Source organism: Paroedura picta, chromosome 10 (genome assembly GCF_049243985.1).
Source record: "Paroedura picta isolate Pp20150507F chromosome 10, Ppicta_v3.0, whole genome shotgun sequence".
Lineage (NCBI taxonomy): Eukaryota > Metazoa > Chordata > Lepidosauria > Squamata > Gekkonidae > Paroedura > Paroedura picta.
The window spans coordinates 1703765-1721806 of NC_135378.1; the positions used below are offsets into that span (position 1 = coordinate 1703765).

The window sequence follows — 18042 nt, forward strand, 5'->3', positions numbered from 1 at the left end:
AGAGCGAGTTACAGAAGTCTAATCTGGAAGTGACCTTTGCATGGATCACTGTGGCCAGGTGTTCTGAGGACAGGTAGGGCGCTAGTAGCCGGGCTTGGCGAAGGTGGAAAAATGCCGTCCGAGCTACATTGGTGGCCTGAGCCTCCATAGAGAGGGAGGCATCAAATGTCACCCCCAAATTCCTGGCAACTGGTGCAGGTGTTAATTGCACCCCGTTCAGGCATGGGACGCGTACAGTAAAATCCCCAAAACACATCAAAAATCCAAACACTAAATCAGTTGGCAGCAGACTAAAACCCCAACTGCACTCACAGAAGAATGTAAGAAATGCCTCGGGGGGGGGGGATGTTAATATGAATTAGCTGTTGGAGTAGACAATGTCTGGTGTACAAAGTAAAGAAGAGAAGAAGACCTTGAAGGGGGCAGCAAGAAGACTGTTAGGTCAGAGAGTTTCTACCCTTTTAAGTGTGTTTTTGTCTGCCCCTAGACTAAGCTGACGAGGCGTCCGGATAACCGCGGGACACTCACTCCTTTTAGGGGAAGTTCCATCCCCCGCCAGAGTCTTTAAAAGTTCCACGGCTCTTCCTGGCCCCAGCCGGCCCGCCTTCGCCTAGGCCAGCGGTTCTCAACCTGGGGTCCCGATGGCAATCCAAAGGGGAAGAGAGAACTGCTGGTGGCAGCAACGAGCCAAAGGAGGTCGTGAGGTTTTCTGCACACTGGCAATCATGGAAAACCGAGGCAGCCAGCGGCACGGAGGGGAGGGGCACCGGCAGCGCGCCAGCCAGCCAGCCAGCCAGCCAGCCCCCGCACGCACACAGGCAAACCACCCCGCAGCCACTTCTCCACTGAAGTCTTCCCGCACAACCGTTTCTGGGATGCCTCTCCAGACTTCAGAGCCCGCTGCCCACCCGCCTGCAGTGGCTTTCTCCCCACAGTCTCATGTGGTGCTGGCTGCAGTCCTTCCAAGCTGACTTTGGGCCTTGTGGGCAGGGAGTCTCCTGCAGCCACATCACAGATGGTGTGCGGTTGAGGAGGACAAAGCCCCGCTGGAAGGGAAGGCGAGCTCAGATGCAGCCCACTTGCAAGAAGCCTGAGGGGGTCAGCTCCGTGCTCCTGACAGCCAGGAGGAGGAGGAGGGCAGAAGCCCCTGGGGAAGGGGTGACAAGGGGGCCGGAGGAGCTGGCAGTGGCTGCAGCAGACAGAGGGGCTTGTATGGCAGCTGCAGCACTGTAGTGGGCAGCCGCGTTGTCTCCTGAGGCAGGCCAGGAGGGAGCAGCCATGCTTTGGGGGGGGGGGTTGTCCCTTTGCAAGAGGAGTGAGTCCAGAGTTTGCAGAACAAAGAGCGGTTTGCTTCACCTTGCAAAATGTGAGCCCGACGGAAGCCTGGTCCGAGAGCCGTCTGCCTCGGATTGCCGTGGCTGCCAGCCTTACGACCCCCTTAGGCTCTGCAGCAGCTGCGACTACCGCAGCCGCAGCGGGGGTCACGGCGGCAGGGGGCTTGAGACTGGAAGCCCGAAAACAGAACTGCACAGAAAAGCCGAGAGCAGTTCTCCAGCATAACCCCTCAAACCCCCCCCAGTATAGTTTGCTTGGTCGCTTTATCAATAGAAGCCGGAGTTATCAGTAAGCGGCGACCGCTTGGCCACTTCTGTTTTCCTAATGGGGAACAGGCCTGTCCATCATCAGGCCAGAGGCAGGATCCGTGCATGGGCCAATGTGCTGTTGGCTGCCTTCGGTTTGTGCCTGTCTCAGGCGTTCTTGTGTGAGCAACAGGCGGGCTCGGCTGCACAGTCCTCCGGCGCCTGCCCCCAGTCAATGATGGCCCCCTTGACCAATCTTAAACTCTGCTCACCTTACCCTGGACTGATATTCTTAGGGCCATTTCCTGCTTCTGGGAAGCTTCTCTCTCCCTCACGTCTCTCCTGTCCTATCTCTTTCTGCAGGATCACAATTGGCCTTCCGTGAATGAACCTTTCCCTCCGTTAACTTAAAATACGGCGTGTGCATCTCTCTGACGTATCCGCCCTGCTACCATTCGCCAGATTCGCCAGGCTTCGCAGGGAGGCCCAGATCTTGGCCCAAACCATAGGCCTGGAGGCACAGCTGCTTTGCCCGGCGAGCCTTGCTCTGTCCGGAGGCAGAAGACGAAAGCGGCCCTCGGATCGGGGCCATGGCCGCGGCCGGCCTTAAAGGTCAACGCCCAGATCTGGAGCCTGACCCGGGCGGCAGCCTCTGGCAACCACAGGTCCGACGCGGCCCTCCAGGAGCCGGGCACAAGGGCGGGCCCGTCCGGAGGCCACGACTTCAGGGGCGGCCTGCGCCGGCCATTCCCCCCAGGCCACCTCGCGCGGAGCTCCGGCGCAGGGCGGCGTCCGCTGGCAGGGGCTCCTGGGAACTGTAGTCCACGGTCCTCGGGAGGGCCCCAGCTGGCCAACCCCTGCGGCGGGAGGGCACCCACCGGAAGTGCTCTCTCGAGGCCCCCCCCCCGCTGCTGCTGCTGCGAGAGCGCATGCTCCGTGGAGACCCGCCTGCCTGCCTGCCTGCCTGCCTGCCTCCCTCCCTCCTCGGGCTCCGCATCCGGCTTCTTCGTCCGGGCAGCGCAGAGACTTCGGCGGCCGCGACTGAGCATGCGCCGTCACCTCCGTGTTCCTTCCCGCCTCCTGCGGCGGCCGCTCTAGAAGCTTCTGGGCCGCTCGACGGGAGCGCCGCTGAGGGGGGAGGCGGAGGGAGGCGGGCCGGGCGCGTCGCTGGAGCTGCCGGAGGCCGCGCTTCCCTCGCCGCGAGAGCCCGCCGCCATGACCGCCGAGGAGGCCAAGGCCGAGGAGATGGGCGCCGAGGGGGGCGCCGACATCACCCCCAAGCGCGACGGAGGCGTCCTCAAGGTGAGCGGGGGGGGGAGAGGGGGGAGGCGGCGCTCCGGGCCATTCCCCCCCTCCCCCCTCCCCCCATGGCCGGTCCCTCCGCGGGGACGGGGGGGCCCCTCCCGGCCTCAGCCCCCGCCAGGCGGACGGGCCGCGGGTCTCCCTGAGCGGGCTGGGCCTGCCGGAGGGGGGGGGCAGGAGGGGGGGCTCCCTTTCGCCCCGCCCCCCCCGCCCTGCCTTCGGGCGGGCTAACGGGAGGCCAGGCCGATTGTGGCTGGGCGGATGGCGAGGGCCAGCGCCGCCCCCCTCCGCCGCCTGGGGGGGGGCGGGACCCCCGGAGCCTTGCGCTCCCCCCCCCCCACCCCACCCCCCCCCCGGGTTCCTCGGCCTCGGCTTCAGGACGGCAGTAGAGAGGCGGCTCTTCTGGACCCTTGGAAGGCCCTGGGAAAACGGCGCCCCTGCAGGGAAGTGGGAATACATGAAACGCGGCCCTATCCAGCAAACGGTTTCTGCTGATTTATTTAACAACCCAGAATGCGTCCCTGGTCACTTAGGATATGGAACTACTTTTGTGATGTACTTCATTGGCGATGATGGACATTGACTAGCTGGCGACTTGAGGTGGAGGAGGGAGACTCCGCCTAGGATCTGGGAGGACCAGGCTCCATCCCCCAGGCTGCCCGGGACGCTTGCCCGGTGACCTTGGGCCAGGCACACACTGGACAGGGTTGTTATGATGATGATGAAATGCAGGGTGGGAAAGTGAGAGAAGCTGCTTTGAGCCTCCATTGCAGTTAATGGCAAAGTCTAAACGAAGTAAATCAGAAACATACCCTGCTCTTCTCCCATGCTGCTTACCTCTGAACAATCCTTTGAGGTAGATGAGGCCAAGAAGATGTGCCTGGTCCATGTTTTACTCTTTGTCATATTTATACGGTGTAGACATATCCATGGGCTTGTTTTCTATTTTTTAAAAATTCAGGCATACCCAATAGGTAACAGAGGTATGAACTGCTGTGTCTTATGTTACAATAAGTATATAGAGCTGAATTTTTGCCAATTGGAAAGGTAGAAGAAAAGTAGGAAATGGTTACTGTCTTGAGGGGGCAAGGATGATTGCCACCATTCCATAAGGGAGTTACTCAGATTCTTCTTCCTGTTTAAGTCCGTTGGGAATCACCCAAGCTCAATTCATTTCTCTGCCTCAGCATAGGGAGACACAGTCAGGCAATGGACAGCCCTTCTTTATAATTCTACCTTATTTCTGTTCTAATTCTTATTTTGAACTACTCTAATTCTATCTGGCTGAAAGCTACTCTCTAGCAGTTCAAGGCAACTGGAAGAGAACTAGGAGAGACCTTAGAGGCACATTCTCCAAAGCAAAAAGAGCACACGGCCATTTCAAGCCTCTAACGGGCAGTTTGCAGCCAGGCATACAGAGCTGCAGCTCAGAAACCTTTCTCCCGTTGAAGAGAGAAAGATGGCAGCCCTGATGATCAAGGGAGAGGCAGCAAAGTCACGTCCTCTCAGACTGTCCCTTCCCAGGCTTTCCAAATGGCCATAAAGAGCCATTACTCCGGAAGGAAAAGGGCAGTCGCTGGATGTGAGAAGAGCATAAAAGATTTTCCTAAAACAGACAAGTCTATTTAAGAAGGACCAGACACTGTTTATAGGTATTTCACAGCCTAACAAAAGATCAAAGGTGCCTGCAGCTGCCATAAGGAGAGGGTTCAAGGAAGGTATAAGCAAAACTTATAAGTGTCCAAAAATGCAACCACCAGTAGGAGTGACAGCACAATCAGTGAGGAGTACAGCCACAAATGCCATATTAATCAACAGCTTCAGTAGAAGAGATTTGTAATGTGCCAGCTTGGTCATCAATTTTGACATTCATTACAAGAAAGTCCCAGAGGATGTCCTCGCACCCTCAGAGGAAGAGTGACGATTGGATACGTACTGTGAAGAGTCCTTCTCTGAGGGGAAAAAGAGGACAAACTCATCCCTCCCCGTCCCCTTTCCGAAAACAAAAGAACAATGATAGCAACAACAAAGGCAAGAAGAGTACAGAGAAATCGGTTGGGCCTGCCATAGCTGCCATAATTAACAGTTATATTACACTAATTCTTTCTATTTTCTTCTTGTTGATGTGTGTTGAAAGGTTAATAATTTAATAGTTAGGGTATAGAAGCTGTTGGAGTTCCCAAACAAAGCTTGGGTCACTCCCACCAGACTCAAACAGGAAAAAGAATTTGAATAAGTCCTGCCTCCCTGATGGAACAGTGGAAATCACCCAGAGGATGTCCTCTTTTTCCCCTCAGAGGAGAAGGACTCTTCACAGTAAGTATCTAATTGTCGTTCTGCAGTAATCAAAAGAAAGCATGTTATTTGAACAGAAATTTGCCCAGTCACGATGGGTATATAAGTGTATAGGACATTAAAATAAATTTCATAGAAATGAACATTCTATATTTTTAGTGTTCTATTAAACATATCCGTGCGATGGTCACCTCTAGGATGGATTTTTGTAATTTGCTCTCCATGGGCCTGCCTTTGTCCTTGACTTGGAAATTACAGCTGGTACAAAAAGCAGCTGTTAGGGTTATCCCCCATGATAGAGTCCTCACTGGTGCATCTTGGAGGACCCACATCCTCAGACATTTTCATGCTTTCTATTTCAAGTGCGAGAAACATTGTCTTGTTCATTTCACTCATTCAAAAACAGAGTATTTGGGGTACATGAGTTAAATTCTGTTAAGTTGCTTCCAACTTACAGAAAATTCTCCCTTCAACAGGAGAATTTATGAGGGGTTAAAAGAGGCAGTAGTTTGTCCACTGCTCAAAAAAACCACCTCTGGACCCACAACAGCCTTCCAACTACCACCCCATCTCACACTTAGCATTTCTAAGGAAGATGCTTGAAAAGGCTGTCATGGACCAATGTCCAGCATACTTGAAAGAAGCTTGGTGCGTCTGGAACGCCATAACCTAGGAGTAGCTGCTGTTATAACGACCTTATACTCTGTCTAAAAGACATATGTTTACTAATCTGAAGTTTGTCTGAAAACTATAAATTCAGTGTCCCTTGACAAAGCCAGTGGGCGAAACGTATTGGGACTGTTTTGTACAATAAAGAATAAAGAAAGAATTAATAGAAGATTCAAGACTCTACAGAAGTCTTATTTTGAATATTGTGCTTGCCACCTTGGTATCCCGATGCCTCTATACTTGATTTGTATTTGATCCTTCACTGGGTCCTACCCCTCTTAATTTATCATTTTTGCTTCAGCATATTTGAAAGAAGCTTCCATCCTAGACCCATCCAAGTCAGGTTTCTAGCCTGACCATGGGGTAGAGACAGCGCTAGTGGTCCTGACGGATGACCTCTGTTGTCAGTTGGACCAGGGCGGGTTGGTGCTGCTTGTATTATTTGACCTCTCAGCAGCGTTCGAAATAGTCAATCATGAGCTTCTAGCTCACCGGCTCACTGATGCCAGGATCAGAGGGACTACCTTTCAGTGGCTGATCTCCTTTCTCCAGGATTGCAGGCAGAGGGTAGCACTAGGACAGAGCACATCAAGCCATCACCAGCTCGCACGTGGAGTCCGTCAGGGGGCAGTTCTCACCAATTCTATTCAATACCTTCCTTCTGATGGATGGCCATCCTGACTCTTTGGACCAATAGGGAGGTGACACAGCCCGCCCCCCAGCCCAGCCAGGGCCAATCTGGCAACATCACTTCCGGTCTGCCCCTGACCACCCCAGGGAGAGGAGGTTGGTAGGGCTACCAAAGGGGTTGAGAACAGGCTTGGACAGGCTGCACCAGCCCTTTTCACCCTAGGGCTGTCCTAACTGTCACGTCCAACAACTTTCCTCACTTTGCCTCAGACCACTGGTGAGTTTTCTCACTCCCCCTCCCTTCAGGCCTGCTGTGAAGGAGCCTCCAACAGTCCCTGACTGAGGGGAGGGCGGTGTTTCTGAGAGGAGTCTGTGGGGGGACTTATGCTTTCCTTTTGAAAGGGGGAATCTTTCCCCTTCTGCCATTCATATTTCTATACCGCCCTCCCCGAAGACTCAGAGCGGTTTACATATAACTGAAACTATACATGAAACCATACACATAATAACAATATTATTAATTGATAAACCGGGTGACAGTATATTATAACAATAAATAGTGGTAACTCGAACAGGTCCAGGAGTCTTAGTGAGTTTCTGGGGGGGGGGGGCAGAGGCCTTGTAGATGTTGGTTGGTTGGCCTGGCCTCAGCCAAATGCCTGGTGGAAGAGCTCCCTTTTCCAGGCCCTCCGGAACTGTTTTAGTCCCGTCAGGGCCCTGATCTCCTCTGGGAGCTCGTTCCGCCAGGTGGGGACAGGGCAGAGAATGCTCTGGCCCTGGTTGAGGCCAGGCGAACTTCTTTTGGGCCAGGGACCAGTAGCCGGTTGGTTGCAGCATAGACGGTCCCTCAGGTACACTGGGCCCTGACCGCGTATGGCCTTGAAGGTGATTACCAGAACCTTTAACCTGATCCGGAATTCAACTGGCAACCATTGCAATTGATGTAGTATGGGCCGGATGTGGGATCTCCATGGTGTCACTGTGAGTATCCTGGCCGCTGCATTTTGGACCAGATGTAGTTTCCGGGTCAAGGCTAAGGGCAGGCCTGCGTGGAGCGAGTTACAGAAATCCAGCCTGGAGGTGACTATCGCGTGGATCACTGTGGCTAGGTGTTCTGGGGTCAAGTAAGGCGCTAGTAGCTTGGCTTGGCAGAGATGGAAGAATGCCAGCTGTGCTACCTTCGTGATCTGGGCTTCCATTGTGAGGGAAGCATCCAGGATCACACCCAGGTTCCTGGCGGAGTGAGCCGTAGTAAGCTCTATGCCATCCAGGGTGGGCAGGCGCGCTTCCTCACATGGTCCCTTCCTACCCAGCCACAGGACCTCCGTCTTTGAAGGGTTGAACTTCAGGCAACTCTGCTTGAGCCATCTCGTCACTGCTTCCAGGCAGCTGGCTAATGTTTCTGGGGGAGAGTCAGGGCGGCCATCCATCAGGAGGAAGAGCTGGGTGTCATCTGCATATTGATGGCAACCCAGCCCAAACGTCCGTACCAGTTGTGCGAGAAGGCGCATGAAAATGTTGAATAGAATAGGAGAGAGGACCGCTCCCTGTGGGACTCCACAAGTAAGTTGTCGGCGGTCTGATGTTCTTTCTCCTCTTGCAACCCTCTGTCCACGATCCCGGAGGAAGGAGATCAGCCACTGAAAGGCTGTCCCTCGTATTCCGGCATCAATGAGGACCAGGCAGCAGGCCCTTCTCACGCAACAGGGAGGGGGCAGTCACTGGACCGGGGCACAGCATTTCAGCATGCTGATTTAGAGGAGAATGTTAATGAGGAGGAATAGATGTTCCTGGAATTCCTCCAATGGAAACGTTTCCAAGCTAGACGGGCCAGGACCATGGCCACCTATACTCATGCACCAGGGGACATTGGTCATAAGGGGCACCGCCAGGAGCAGAACCAGCTGACTGTTACTCAGTATGAACAGGATGATTCACAGTCCTCTGGAGAAGATGAGGCCCAACCCAGAACAACCAGGGCAGGGTCATCAAATCCCTGGTAACGCTCCTATGACTCAACTAGACAGTGTGCCTACAGTCGTTCAGTTGTAAGTGAAGCTCACTCCACTGCATCACTCTCTGAGGTCAAATCAGATAAAGAAGATGGGGACCTATCAGGAGAGGATGTTCTTGATTCTGCAGACACTTCTGCTAGATTATTTTAGGCTGAATACCTGCAGCGTATACTGCCCAAGGTGATTTCCACTCTAAAATACAAGATGGAATCACAGCAAAAACTCCGCTCCAAGGCATCAGCAAATCTTGATGCCTATTTCGGTCCAGGTGGTGCATCCTTTTCCTGATAGTTTTCAGGACATTTAATGGCTGAATGGGCCACCCCCGGCCTGGGGAACTCACTCACGTCAGTGGTCAAGAGACTGTACACATTCACTGAGGAGGCAATGGAGTATCTCAAAGTGCTTCTTGTTGGTGCACCTGTGGTGGTTCTCCGTTCAGAGGACATCCTGTCAAAGGATGGAGATCAAAGATTCTGTGGATAAAAAGAATGAACATGCACTCAAGAGGAACCATGAGGCTTCTTCAATGGCGATCAGAGCCAGGAAGTACTAACTCCACAACATTTCTTGGGAGTATATTTGGTCCTCTTTGTAATTCCCAAACAAGTCAGGTGACTGGTGCGCTGTCCTCAACCTCAGGGGACTAAACCAGTAGGTGAAAAAGCTGCGATTCTGGATAGAGTCTCTCCGTCAAATTCTGCAGGTAGCAGAACAGGAAGACCTGCTTACTTCCTTGGATCTTCAAGAGGCATATCTACATATTCCAATACATCCAGATTCCCGAAAATATCTATGTTTTTGCCACCAGGTCAGACATTTCCCGTACATAGCTCTCCCTTTCGGACTCTCACACCTTAGTGGCGAGACTCTGCCAGGAAGGCATCCACATTTATCCTTGGACAATTTGCTTCTCAGAGACAAAGATCAGGCATCAGCAGTGTCCAGCACCACCCGCACCCGTCAGTTTCCTCTTGGAAAAGAGTGACAAGTGGAGTATCCCAAGGATCTGTCCTGTGTTGTTCAACATATTGATAAATGATTTGGATGAGGGATTAGAGGGGATACTTATTAAATTTTCAGATGATACTAAACTGGGAGGGGTAGCAAACAGAACTGAAGACAGCAACAGAATACAGTATGATCTTGATAGGCTCGAGAAGTGGGCTAAACTGAATAAAATGAAGTTCAATAGGGACAAATGTAAAGTTCTGCATTTAGTTAGGAAAAGCCAAATACACCAATATAGGATGGGGGACACTTGTCTTGGCAGTAGTAAGTGCAAAAAGGATCTAGGAGTCTTAGTATACCATACATTGAACATGAGTCAGCAGTGTGACTCGGCTAAAAAGGCAAATGGGATTTTGGGCTGTATCAAATGGAGTATCGCGTCCAGATCACGGGAGGTAATGGTACCGCTAGACTCTGCTCTGGTTCGACCTCACTTGGAGTCCTGTGTTCAGTCTTGGGCACCCCAGTTGAAGAGGGATGTTGACGAACTGTAGCGTGTCCAGAGGAGGGCAACAAAGATGGTGAGAGGTTTGGAGACCAAGACATGAAGAAAGGTTCGGGGAGCTTGGTCTGTTTAGCCTAGAGAGCAGATGACTCAGAGGGGATCTGATTACTATCTCCAAGTATTTAAAAGGCTGCCATATAAATGATCAAGCAGAGTTGTTTTTTCTTGCCCGGAGGGATGGACTAGAACCTATGGGATGAAATTAATTCAAAAGAAATTCCGCCTAAACATGAAGAAGTTCCTGACAGTTAGAGCGGTTTCTCAGTGGAAAAGGCTTCCTTGGGAGGTGGTAGGTTCTCCATCTTTGGAAATTTTTAAACAGAGGCTAAATAGCCATCTGATGGAGTGGCTGATTCTGTAAAGGCAAAGGGGTGGCAGGTTATAGTAGATGACCGATAGGGATGTGAATGTCCTGATTAGTGCGGGGGGTTGGACTAGATGACCCATGAGGTCTTGTCCAACTCTATGATTCTATGATTGAACCTGATCCAGAAGCAAACTGGCAGCCAGTGAAGGTCTTTCAATAAAGGCTGAACATGGGCCCTCCAGGGTGACCTGGTCAGGACCCTTGCAGTTGCATTCTGCACCAGTTGCAATTTCCAGGTCAAAGACAAGGGTAGGTCCACATAGAGCGAGTTACAGAAGTCTAATCTGGAAGTGACTGTTGTGTGGATCACAGTGGCCAAGTGTTCTGGGGGCAGGTAGGGCGCTAGTAGCCGAGCTTGTCGTGGGTGAAAAAACGCCGTCCAGGCTACTTGGTGACCTGAGCGTCTATAGAAAGGGAGGCGTCAAAAGTCACTCTCAAATTCCTGGTTTGCGTCATAGATATCAGTTTCACCCCATCCAGGCATGGGAGAAGTGCTTCCTGATCCTGCCCCGTTCAGCCCAGCCACAGGACCTCTGTTTTGAAGGAGTTGAATTTCAGGTGACTCTTCCTGATCCATCCAGCTACAGCTTCCAAACAACTGGCAAATGTTTTGTTGATTACAAAGCGGATGCTCAGAATGGCATGAGCCCTGAAGATCCCTGTCGTGTCCATCAATAACAAGCTTAAGGACAAAATATTGGGCACGTACATCTTGACACTCTGGGCTGGTGGCTTTTCCTCTCTTGGAGGGCTTCTGTGATGTCGCTACTGCGATGTGGGCAAAACCCTTTTCCCTGCCTGCCACTTCTAGGAGGAGGTTCAGAGTTTTTGCTCACCCATCCACTGCCCTCTTCTATGGTTGCCGAAGAAATGCAGGTTTAAGTATAAGCCTGGTTAGGTAGTTTTTAATAGATGCCAGCCACTATACTCTTTGTTTTTCCTTCTTCTTCTCCCAGATAATTTCCAACTTGCTTCCCTTTCTTTGTAATTTAATGTTTCACCCCTTCTTTCGGTAGTTTGGGCTTCTAAAAAGTGATACTACCACAAATGTCAATATTTCATCCCACAGGTGGTCAAGAGAGAAGGTGCAGGGACGGAGTCTCCCATGATAGGCGATAAAGTGACAGTCCACTACACTGGGTGGCTTCTGGATGGCACACAGTTTGATTCGAGCCGGGACAGGAAGGACAAGTTCTCATTTGACTTTGGAAAAGGTATTGTGTTCTCTGACTGTATGTAATAGCGTTTAGTTCATAAATACATGTTATCTACTGAGCAGGGCTGGTGCAGCTTGGGCCATGCTTCCCTAGACATTATCTGGCGATTCTGATAGTTGTCTTGAATATTTAACTACACTCATGTATTCTGTGAACTTGTTGTATTGGGTATTTTCATTATAACTGAAAAAGTATCTTTGCTTAACCCTTTCCTCCTATTTTTTTTCTCAGTCACATCTCCAGCATATTCAAAGTATACGTTGACCCTCACAAAACAGCTTTAGAATTCTGGAAGGGGAAAAAGATATGGAGAGGGGTTCAGCCATTTGGAGTAGAACACACACCCTTCTCCCATTGTTACAAAATGGCCCTACAACAGCCTTTAATTAACTACGTATATACTCGCATATAAGCCGACCCACATATAAGCCTAGGGACCTAATTTTACCACAAAATCTGGGCAAACTTATTGACTCGCATATAAGCCGAGGGTGGGAAATGCTCCATCTTCACAGGCTCTCCCATCCAGCCTCCCCCCCCCCCAACAAATACAGAAAAGTCAAGAGGATGAATAGCTGCTGGTTTCTGTACCCCACTTTTCACTACCCTTCCTCTTTTGATGCCAGACACCCTGAGAGAGCTCTGACAGAACTGCTCTGTGAGAACAGCTCTGGCAGGAGAGCCAAACAGTACCCCCCCCCAGGCCAGCAAACCAGAGCAGAACAACAGTACCTGAAGTTGGCAACCTACTACAAGTAAAACAGCTACCAAACTGGGAGAATGGAGAACTCTAACTATAAGTGCCCCCCCCAGAACAAAACACAGAAAGAAAGAACTGTAAAACTGAACACAGAAAGAAAGAACTGTAAAAATCAACTTTTAAAAGAAATACAACCCTAAGAAGAAAAGGCAAACAATGCTGCCCCTCAGATAAAAGAAGAAACACAAGGAGAAAGAACCAGTAAATCCCAAAGGACCCCCAAAACCCACCTTACCCACAGAAACAAAAAGAATAGTTTGGAAGAAGGAATTAAGAGGAAGAAGTGAAGGCAAAAGGGGAAAAAAAGACCAGAGTCCCTCAGTCAAACCGTTGGATGTCCTACAATCTGCCAGAGCAAGTTCAGCTTGCAGGACACATTTGCAAAAGGCAATGCAACGATTGGCTGGCTGGAGCAGGCTTTTATTTCAATATACCCATGTATAAGCTGAGGAGGGCTTTTTCAGTACGAAAAAGGTGCTGAAAAACTAGGCTTATATCAGAGTATATAGGGAACTTTATATACATTCATGTGGAACATCTAGTTTCCATTTAAAAATGGACATCTGTTTAAGTTTATCTTGCTGCTAGGAGATTTTTTTGCTTGTTTGATTTTTTGAAGTGGAGAGATGCACTTCATTCCTGAATCAGAGGCCAGAATTTTCCTATGGAAGTTAAAAAATACAAGATTGAAGGACAAGTATTCCCTGTTGCAGAGATATTTTTACTACAGAGTATTTTACGTTTTTAAATATTTAAGTTCATCTTCCATCTTGTAGTGCAGCCCTACAATGGGACTGCAACTGCATGCAGACCTCAACCAAATGCCTGGTGGAGGAGCTCCCTTTTGCAGGCCCTGTGGCATTGTTGCAGGGAAGTTCAAAAAAAGACTAGAGCACCCGTATGAAGGATTATGATGTTTCATAATGCACAGATTATGGGAAACAAGAAGGATGAACTAGAAGTCCTAATAAACTAAGGGAACTATGATTTAATAGGCACTGCAGAAACCTGGTATCAATTGAAGTAACAACATTGAGGGATACAGCTTATTTAAAAGGGACAAAATGAAAGGGGGGAGTAGCAGTATATGATAAGAATATATATACTTGTGGGGAAATGCATGTGTCTCAACATGAGATTTCAGGGTAAAAATGAAAAGTAGAAAATAATAGTGGCATCATGGTGGGGGTCTGGCGGAAGACATGGATGAGATACTCCTAGACCAGATTACAAAGTTCTCAGACAGGGCAAGTGGCCATGCAAGGTTTCAATTACCCAGATATCTGTTGGAAGACCAATTCTACTAAAAATGATCCCTCAACCTTTCCTCTTACGACTTGGTCTCAAAACCCTTATTCATCTCTGCAGCTCTCCTCTGGACATGCTACAGTTTCTCTACATCTTCAGTTCTGATGTCCAAAACTGAACACAGTACTCCAAGTGAGGCCGAACCAGAGCAAAGTAAAGTGGTGACATCACTTCGTGTGATATGGACGTTACTTTTAATATAGCCCAAAATCCTGTTTGGCTTTTTAGCTCTCATGTCACACTGCTGACTCATGTTCAGTGTCTGGTCTACTAAGACCCCCAGATCCTTTTCTCACGTACTACTGCCAAGACAATTCTCACCTGTTCTATAGTGATGAATTTGATGTTTTCCTACCTAAATGTAGAACATTTTTCATTTTATTAATTTTAGCCCAGTTTCCCAGCCTGTCAAGATCATCCTATATCCTGATTCTGTTTTCTGGTGTGTGTGCTACCCCTCCCAGCTTAGTATAGTCCGTAAATTTAATAAGCACCCCCTCTAGTCCATCATCCAAAAAATGAATATGTTAAACAACACAAGGCCCAGGACAGATCCCTGAGGAACTCTACTCGTCACTCCTCTCCAAGAAGATGCTGAATCATTTACAAGCACCCTTTGGGTGCAATGTGTCAACCAGTTCTCAATCCACCTAACAGTATGCATTTCACTAACTTGCCAACAAGAATATTGTGGAAATTTATCATCATCCTTACTGAAATCCAGGTAAATAATGTCTACAGCATTCCTGTGTTCTAACAAGATAGTAGGGTTCTCAACAAAAGATAAGGTTAGTCTGACATGACTTGTTCTTGAGAAAGCCATGCTGACTCTTAGTAATTACAGCCATCTGCTCTAGCTGCTCAAGGACTGACTGTTTAATGTGATCCATGGTCCAAACCCCCAAAACTTTTCCCATGACACGAATGATGTAGCTAGTCATTTATCTGCATTATCAGGAAGAACTGAGGAAAATACAACCTGCAATACCAAGTTCTTCACTCCCCCCCCCCCCCCAAGGCCACATAGGCTTGCTTCCTATGCTTCACACTGCACTGGGCAGTATCATTTGTTCCCACATGAATGAGCAGGAAGGGATATGTGTCCTTCAGCTTAACAAATCCTTCCACCCTTTCTGTGACACCCTTGATTCTCATGCCAGGGAGACATTATACCTTCATTGTCGGTCTTGATGTGCAGCCCCACATTGGGACTGTGCAAGCGCAGGCCAGCTGCAGAAGTGTTTTCTAGCTCTAGCCCTAAAGGGGGGTGCTACTGTTCCAACATGGTGCGCATGAAACGCTGAAACGCACACGTGATCTGAACAGGAGCGCCCCCTCGTACCTCAGTTCCTTTTTGGCCCCGCTGAGAACAGTTGCCTTCTTCTAGCTCCGTAAGGCCCTGCGGGGGGGCGTAGGGCGATAGGCGGTCCCTCATATACACTGGGCCCAGACCGCGGATGGCCTTGAAGGTCAAAACCAAAACCTTGAACCTGATCCAGAAGATAACCGGTAGCCAATGCAGCTGCCTCAGCACTGGCTGGATATGTGCCCTCCAAGGTGTAGCCGTGAGGACCCTAGCAGCCGTATTCTGGACCAGTTGCAGTTTCCGGATCAAGCCCAAAGGCAGGCCAGTGTAGAGCGAGTTACAGAAATCCAATCTGGAGGTGACGGTCGCATGGATCACTGTGGCCAAGTGTTCAGAGGACAGATAGGGCGCTAGTAGCTGAGCCTGGCAGAGATGGAAAAATGCCTGGCCAGCTACCTGCTTGACCTGTGCCTCGAGTGTTTGTGAGGCATCCATGGTCACCCCCAGGTTTCTGGCCTGAGGCGTGATCTTAAGTTGCGTCCCGGCTAGAGAGGGCAAGCGCGCTTCCTGGTCTGCTCCCCTATGGCCCAACCACAGGACCTCCGTCTTGGAGGAGTTGAGTTTCAGGCGACTCTGCTCAAGCCATCCAGCCACTGCTTCCAAACATCTGGTGAATGGTTCCGGGGAGAGTCCGGGCGGCCATCCATGAGGAGAAAGAGCTGAGTGTCATAAGTATACTGATGGCAACCCAGCCCATAACTCCGCACCAGTTGAGCCAGAGGGTGCATAAAGATGTTGAATAATGTGGGAGAGAGCACCGAGCCCTGTGGGACCCCACAAGGGAGCCGGTAAGGGCCCAATAATTCCTCTCCCACAGCTACCCTCTGTGTCCGGTTTTGGAGGAAAGAGCGTATCCAGCGCAAGGCTGACCCCTTATCCCCGTACCGGCCAGACGGCTCGCTAGCAGCTCATGATCGACTACGTCAAACGCGGCAGACAGATCTAAAAGAACTAGCACAGCAGAGCCACCTTAGTCATGCTGGCGATGGAGGTCTCCAGCAAGGAGACCAACACTGTCTCAACCCCGTGACCAGGAGGGAAGCCAGACTGGTATGGATCGAGCGGTGAATTATCTTCCAGGAACGCTAGGAGCTGGTCTGCCGCAGCCCTTTCTACCACCTTACCCAGGAACGCTATGTGCGCTACCGGGCGGTAGCTTGCAGGGTCATGCGGGTCCAGAGATGGTTTCTTGAGGAGAGGGCCCACCACTGCCTCCCTCAACGCCTCAAGGAACTCCCCCGACTGGAGATAGCAGTTGACGATGTCCCTGAGCTTGATCACCTATTCGTCCATCACAAGACGGACAGGGATCGAAGGGGCAAATGTCTGCCCTCATCCTTCCTAGCAACCCATCCACTTTGGATTGAGAGAGCCGCCTGAAGCCATCAAACGTTGCCTCCAAAGGCAGCCAACGGGCCTCCAGTTCATTAACTGTATTAACTGTGGCAGGAAGGGAGTGGCGGAGCGACAAGACTTTATCCGCAAAATGGCTCGTAAATGCCTCACAGCTGATGGTCAATTTCGTACTATTTTGGCGCCCTTCTAACAACCCTAAATAGTCGAGCTGGGCAAGAGCTAGCGGATGCAATTTCCGCGGCAGTGAAGTCAGGTTTAGCCGCTTTCACCGCCATCTCATAAGCCCTCATAAGCGTGTGATGAGATGTTCTTGTAGCCTCGTCACGAGCCTTCCGCCACACTCGCTCTAGTCGTCTCAGTTCCCTCCTCTTCTCCCGGAGCTCCCCGGTATACCAGGGGGCCCATTTGAGTCGAGGGCAGAGAGGACGTCTAGGAGCAATTTTGTCTATGGCGGCCGACAGGCGGGACTGCCAGTCCTCCACCATGGCCGCCAGCGAGATGCCGGGAGGTTTTGGGTCCCACAGAGCATTCTGGAAACCAGTTGGATCCATAAGTATCCTTGGGCAGGCAAAAATACGCCCGCCGTCCAACTGTGGAGGGGGTGGAGTCTTGATCCAAGCCCGCAGGGCGTAGTGGTCTGACCATGGTACGGTCAAGGCCGTATCAAGAACCACCTCTATCCCAGCCCCGAAAATCAGGTCGAGGGTGTGGCCGGCCTGATAGGTGGGCCCGGCAACAAGTTGCGAGAGCCCCAGCGTCGCCATGAACGACACAGAGCCAAGTCCTGGGATGGCGCATCCACATGAACATTGAAGTCCCCCAAGATTATAAGCCTGGTCGCAAGCATTTCCGATTCATATGGTTTCAAGACAACACCTGAGTTTGCCTGCTGGGGCCGACATTATTAGCACAAGGCATTACTCCTTGGTCGGTCATCATAACCAGGGATATATATGAAATAGGGTTGGGCGCTTCTGCGCCGCAAGCAGCCAGTCACTCCCAGTGGCGCGGCGTTTGCTGCGTCAGGAGCAACCAGCTGCTTTGGGCACCGAAGGTATTGAGTACATTAAAGACAGCACTCAAACAGAAGGAATGCATGCTTACCCTTACCCCGACAGTGTTTAGTGAGGGGGAGGGATTTTCATATGATGGAGAACAGAGAAAATAACAGTACAGACTACGGGTATAAAGGTGTTTTATGAGAGTAACCTTAGAAAAAGTCAGCTGTTTATCCAGCTTCTAACTACAAATAACTACAGATGCACGTCAGAGAGGTTGGAGAGCTCACTGTCTCAACAAAGTGACTCGGGGACAATGGTCAGACTCAGAAAGGAAAGCCAGCATCCAACTGCTCAAGTTACAGGCAAGCAGACTGGCATTGTTAGCATTCCAAGACATAACAAGTACGTTCTGATAAGTACAGACAACACGATGGCAAAAGCGTATCCAAATCGCCAAAGTGGTACCGGGGCTCTACACCAGGAAGCAGTTGTAATACTTCAATGGTTAGTGCATCAAATCCTGGGATTAAAGGAACAGCATGTAAAAGGAACCGCAAACATGACAGCGGACTGAGAGAAAATCGTCAGGTGGACAGATAAAAGGAGAACAAAGCAGAGGCAACAGATTAATTGACTCAAGTGCAGCCTAAGGGTCTTCTG

The 18042-nt window shown here is 50.5% G+C and overlaps 1 protein-coding gene across 1 annotated transcript in view; it reads left to right on the forward strand.

Moving 5' to 3' along the window:
• The first annotated feature begins 2588 nt into the window (after nt 1–2588).
• Nucleotides 2589–18042, forward strand: part of FKBP4 (FKBP prolyl isomerase 4) — a 67809-nt gene continuing 52355 nt past the window's right edge. The window contains exons 1-2 of the mRNA XM_077300764.1: nt 2589–2882; nt 11444–11588. Of these exons, the coding sequence (XP_077156879.1) occupies nt 2796–2882; nt 11444–11588 (232 nt within the window). The 5' untranslated portion in view covers nt 2589–2795. The remainder of the gene's footprint in view (nt 2883–11443; nt 11589–18042) is intronic.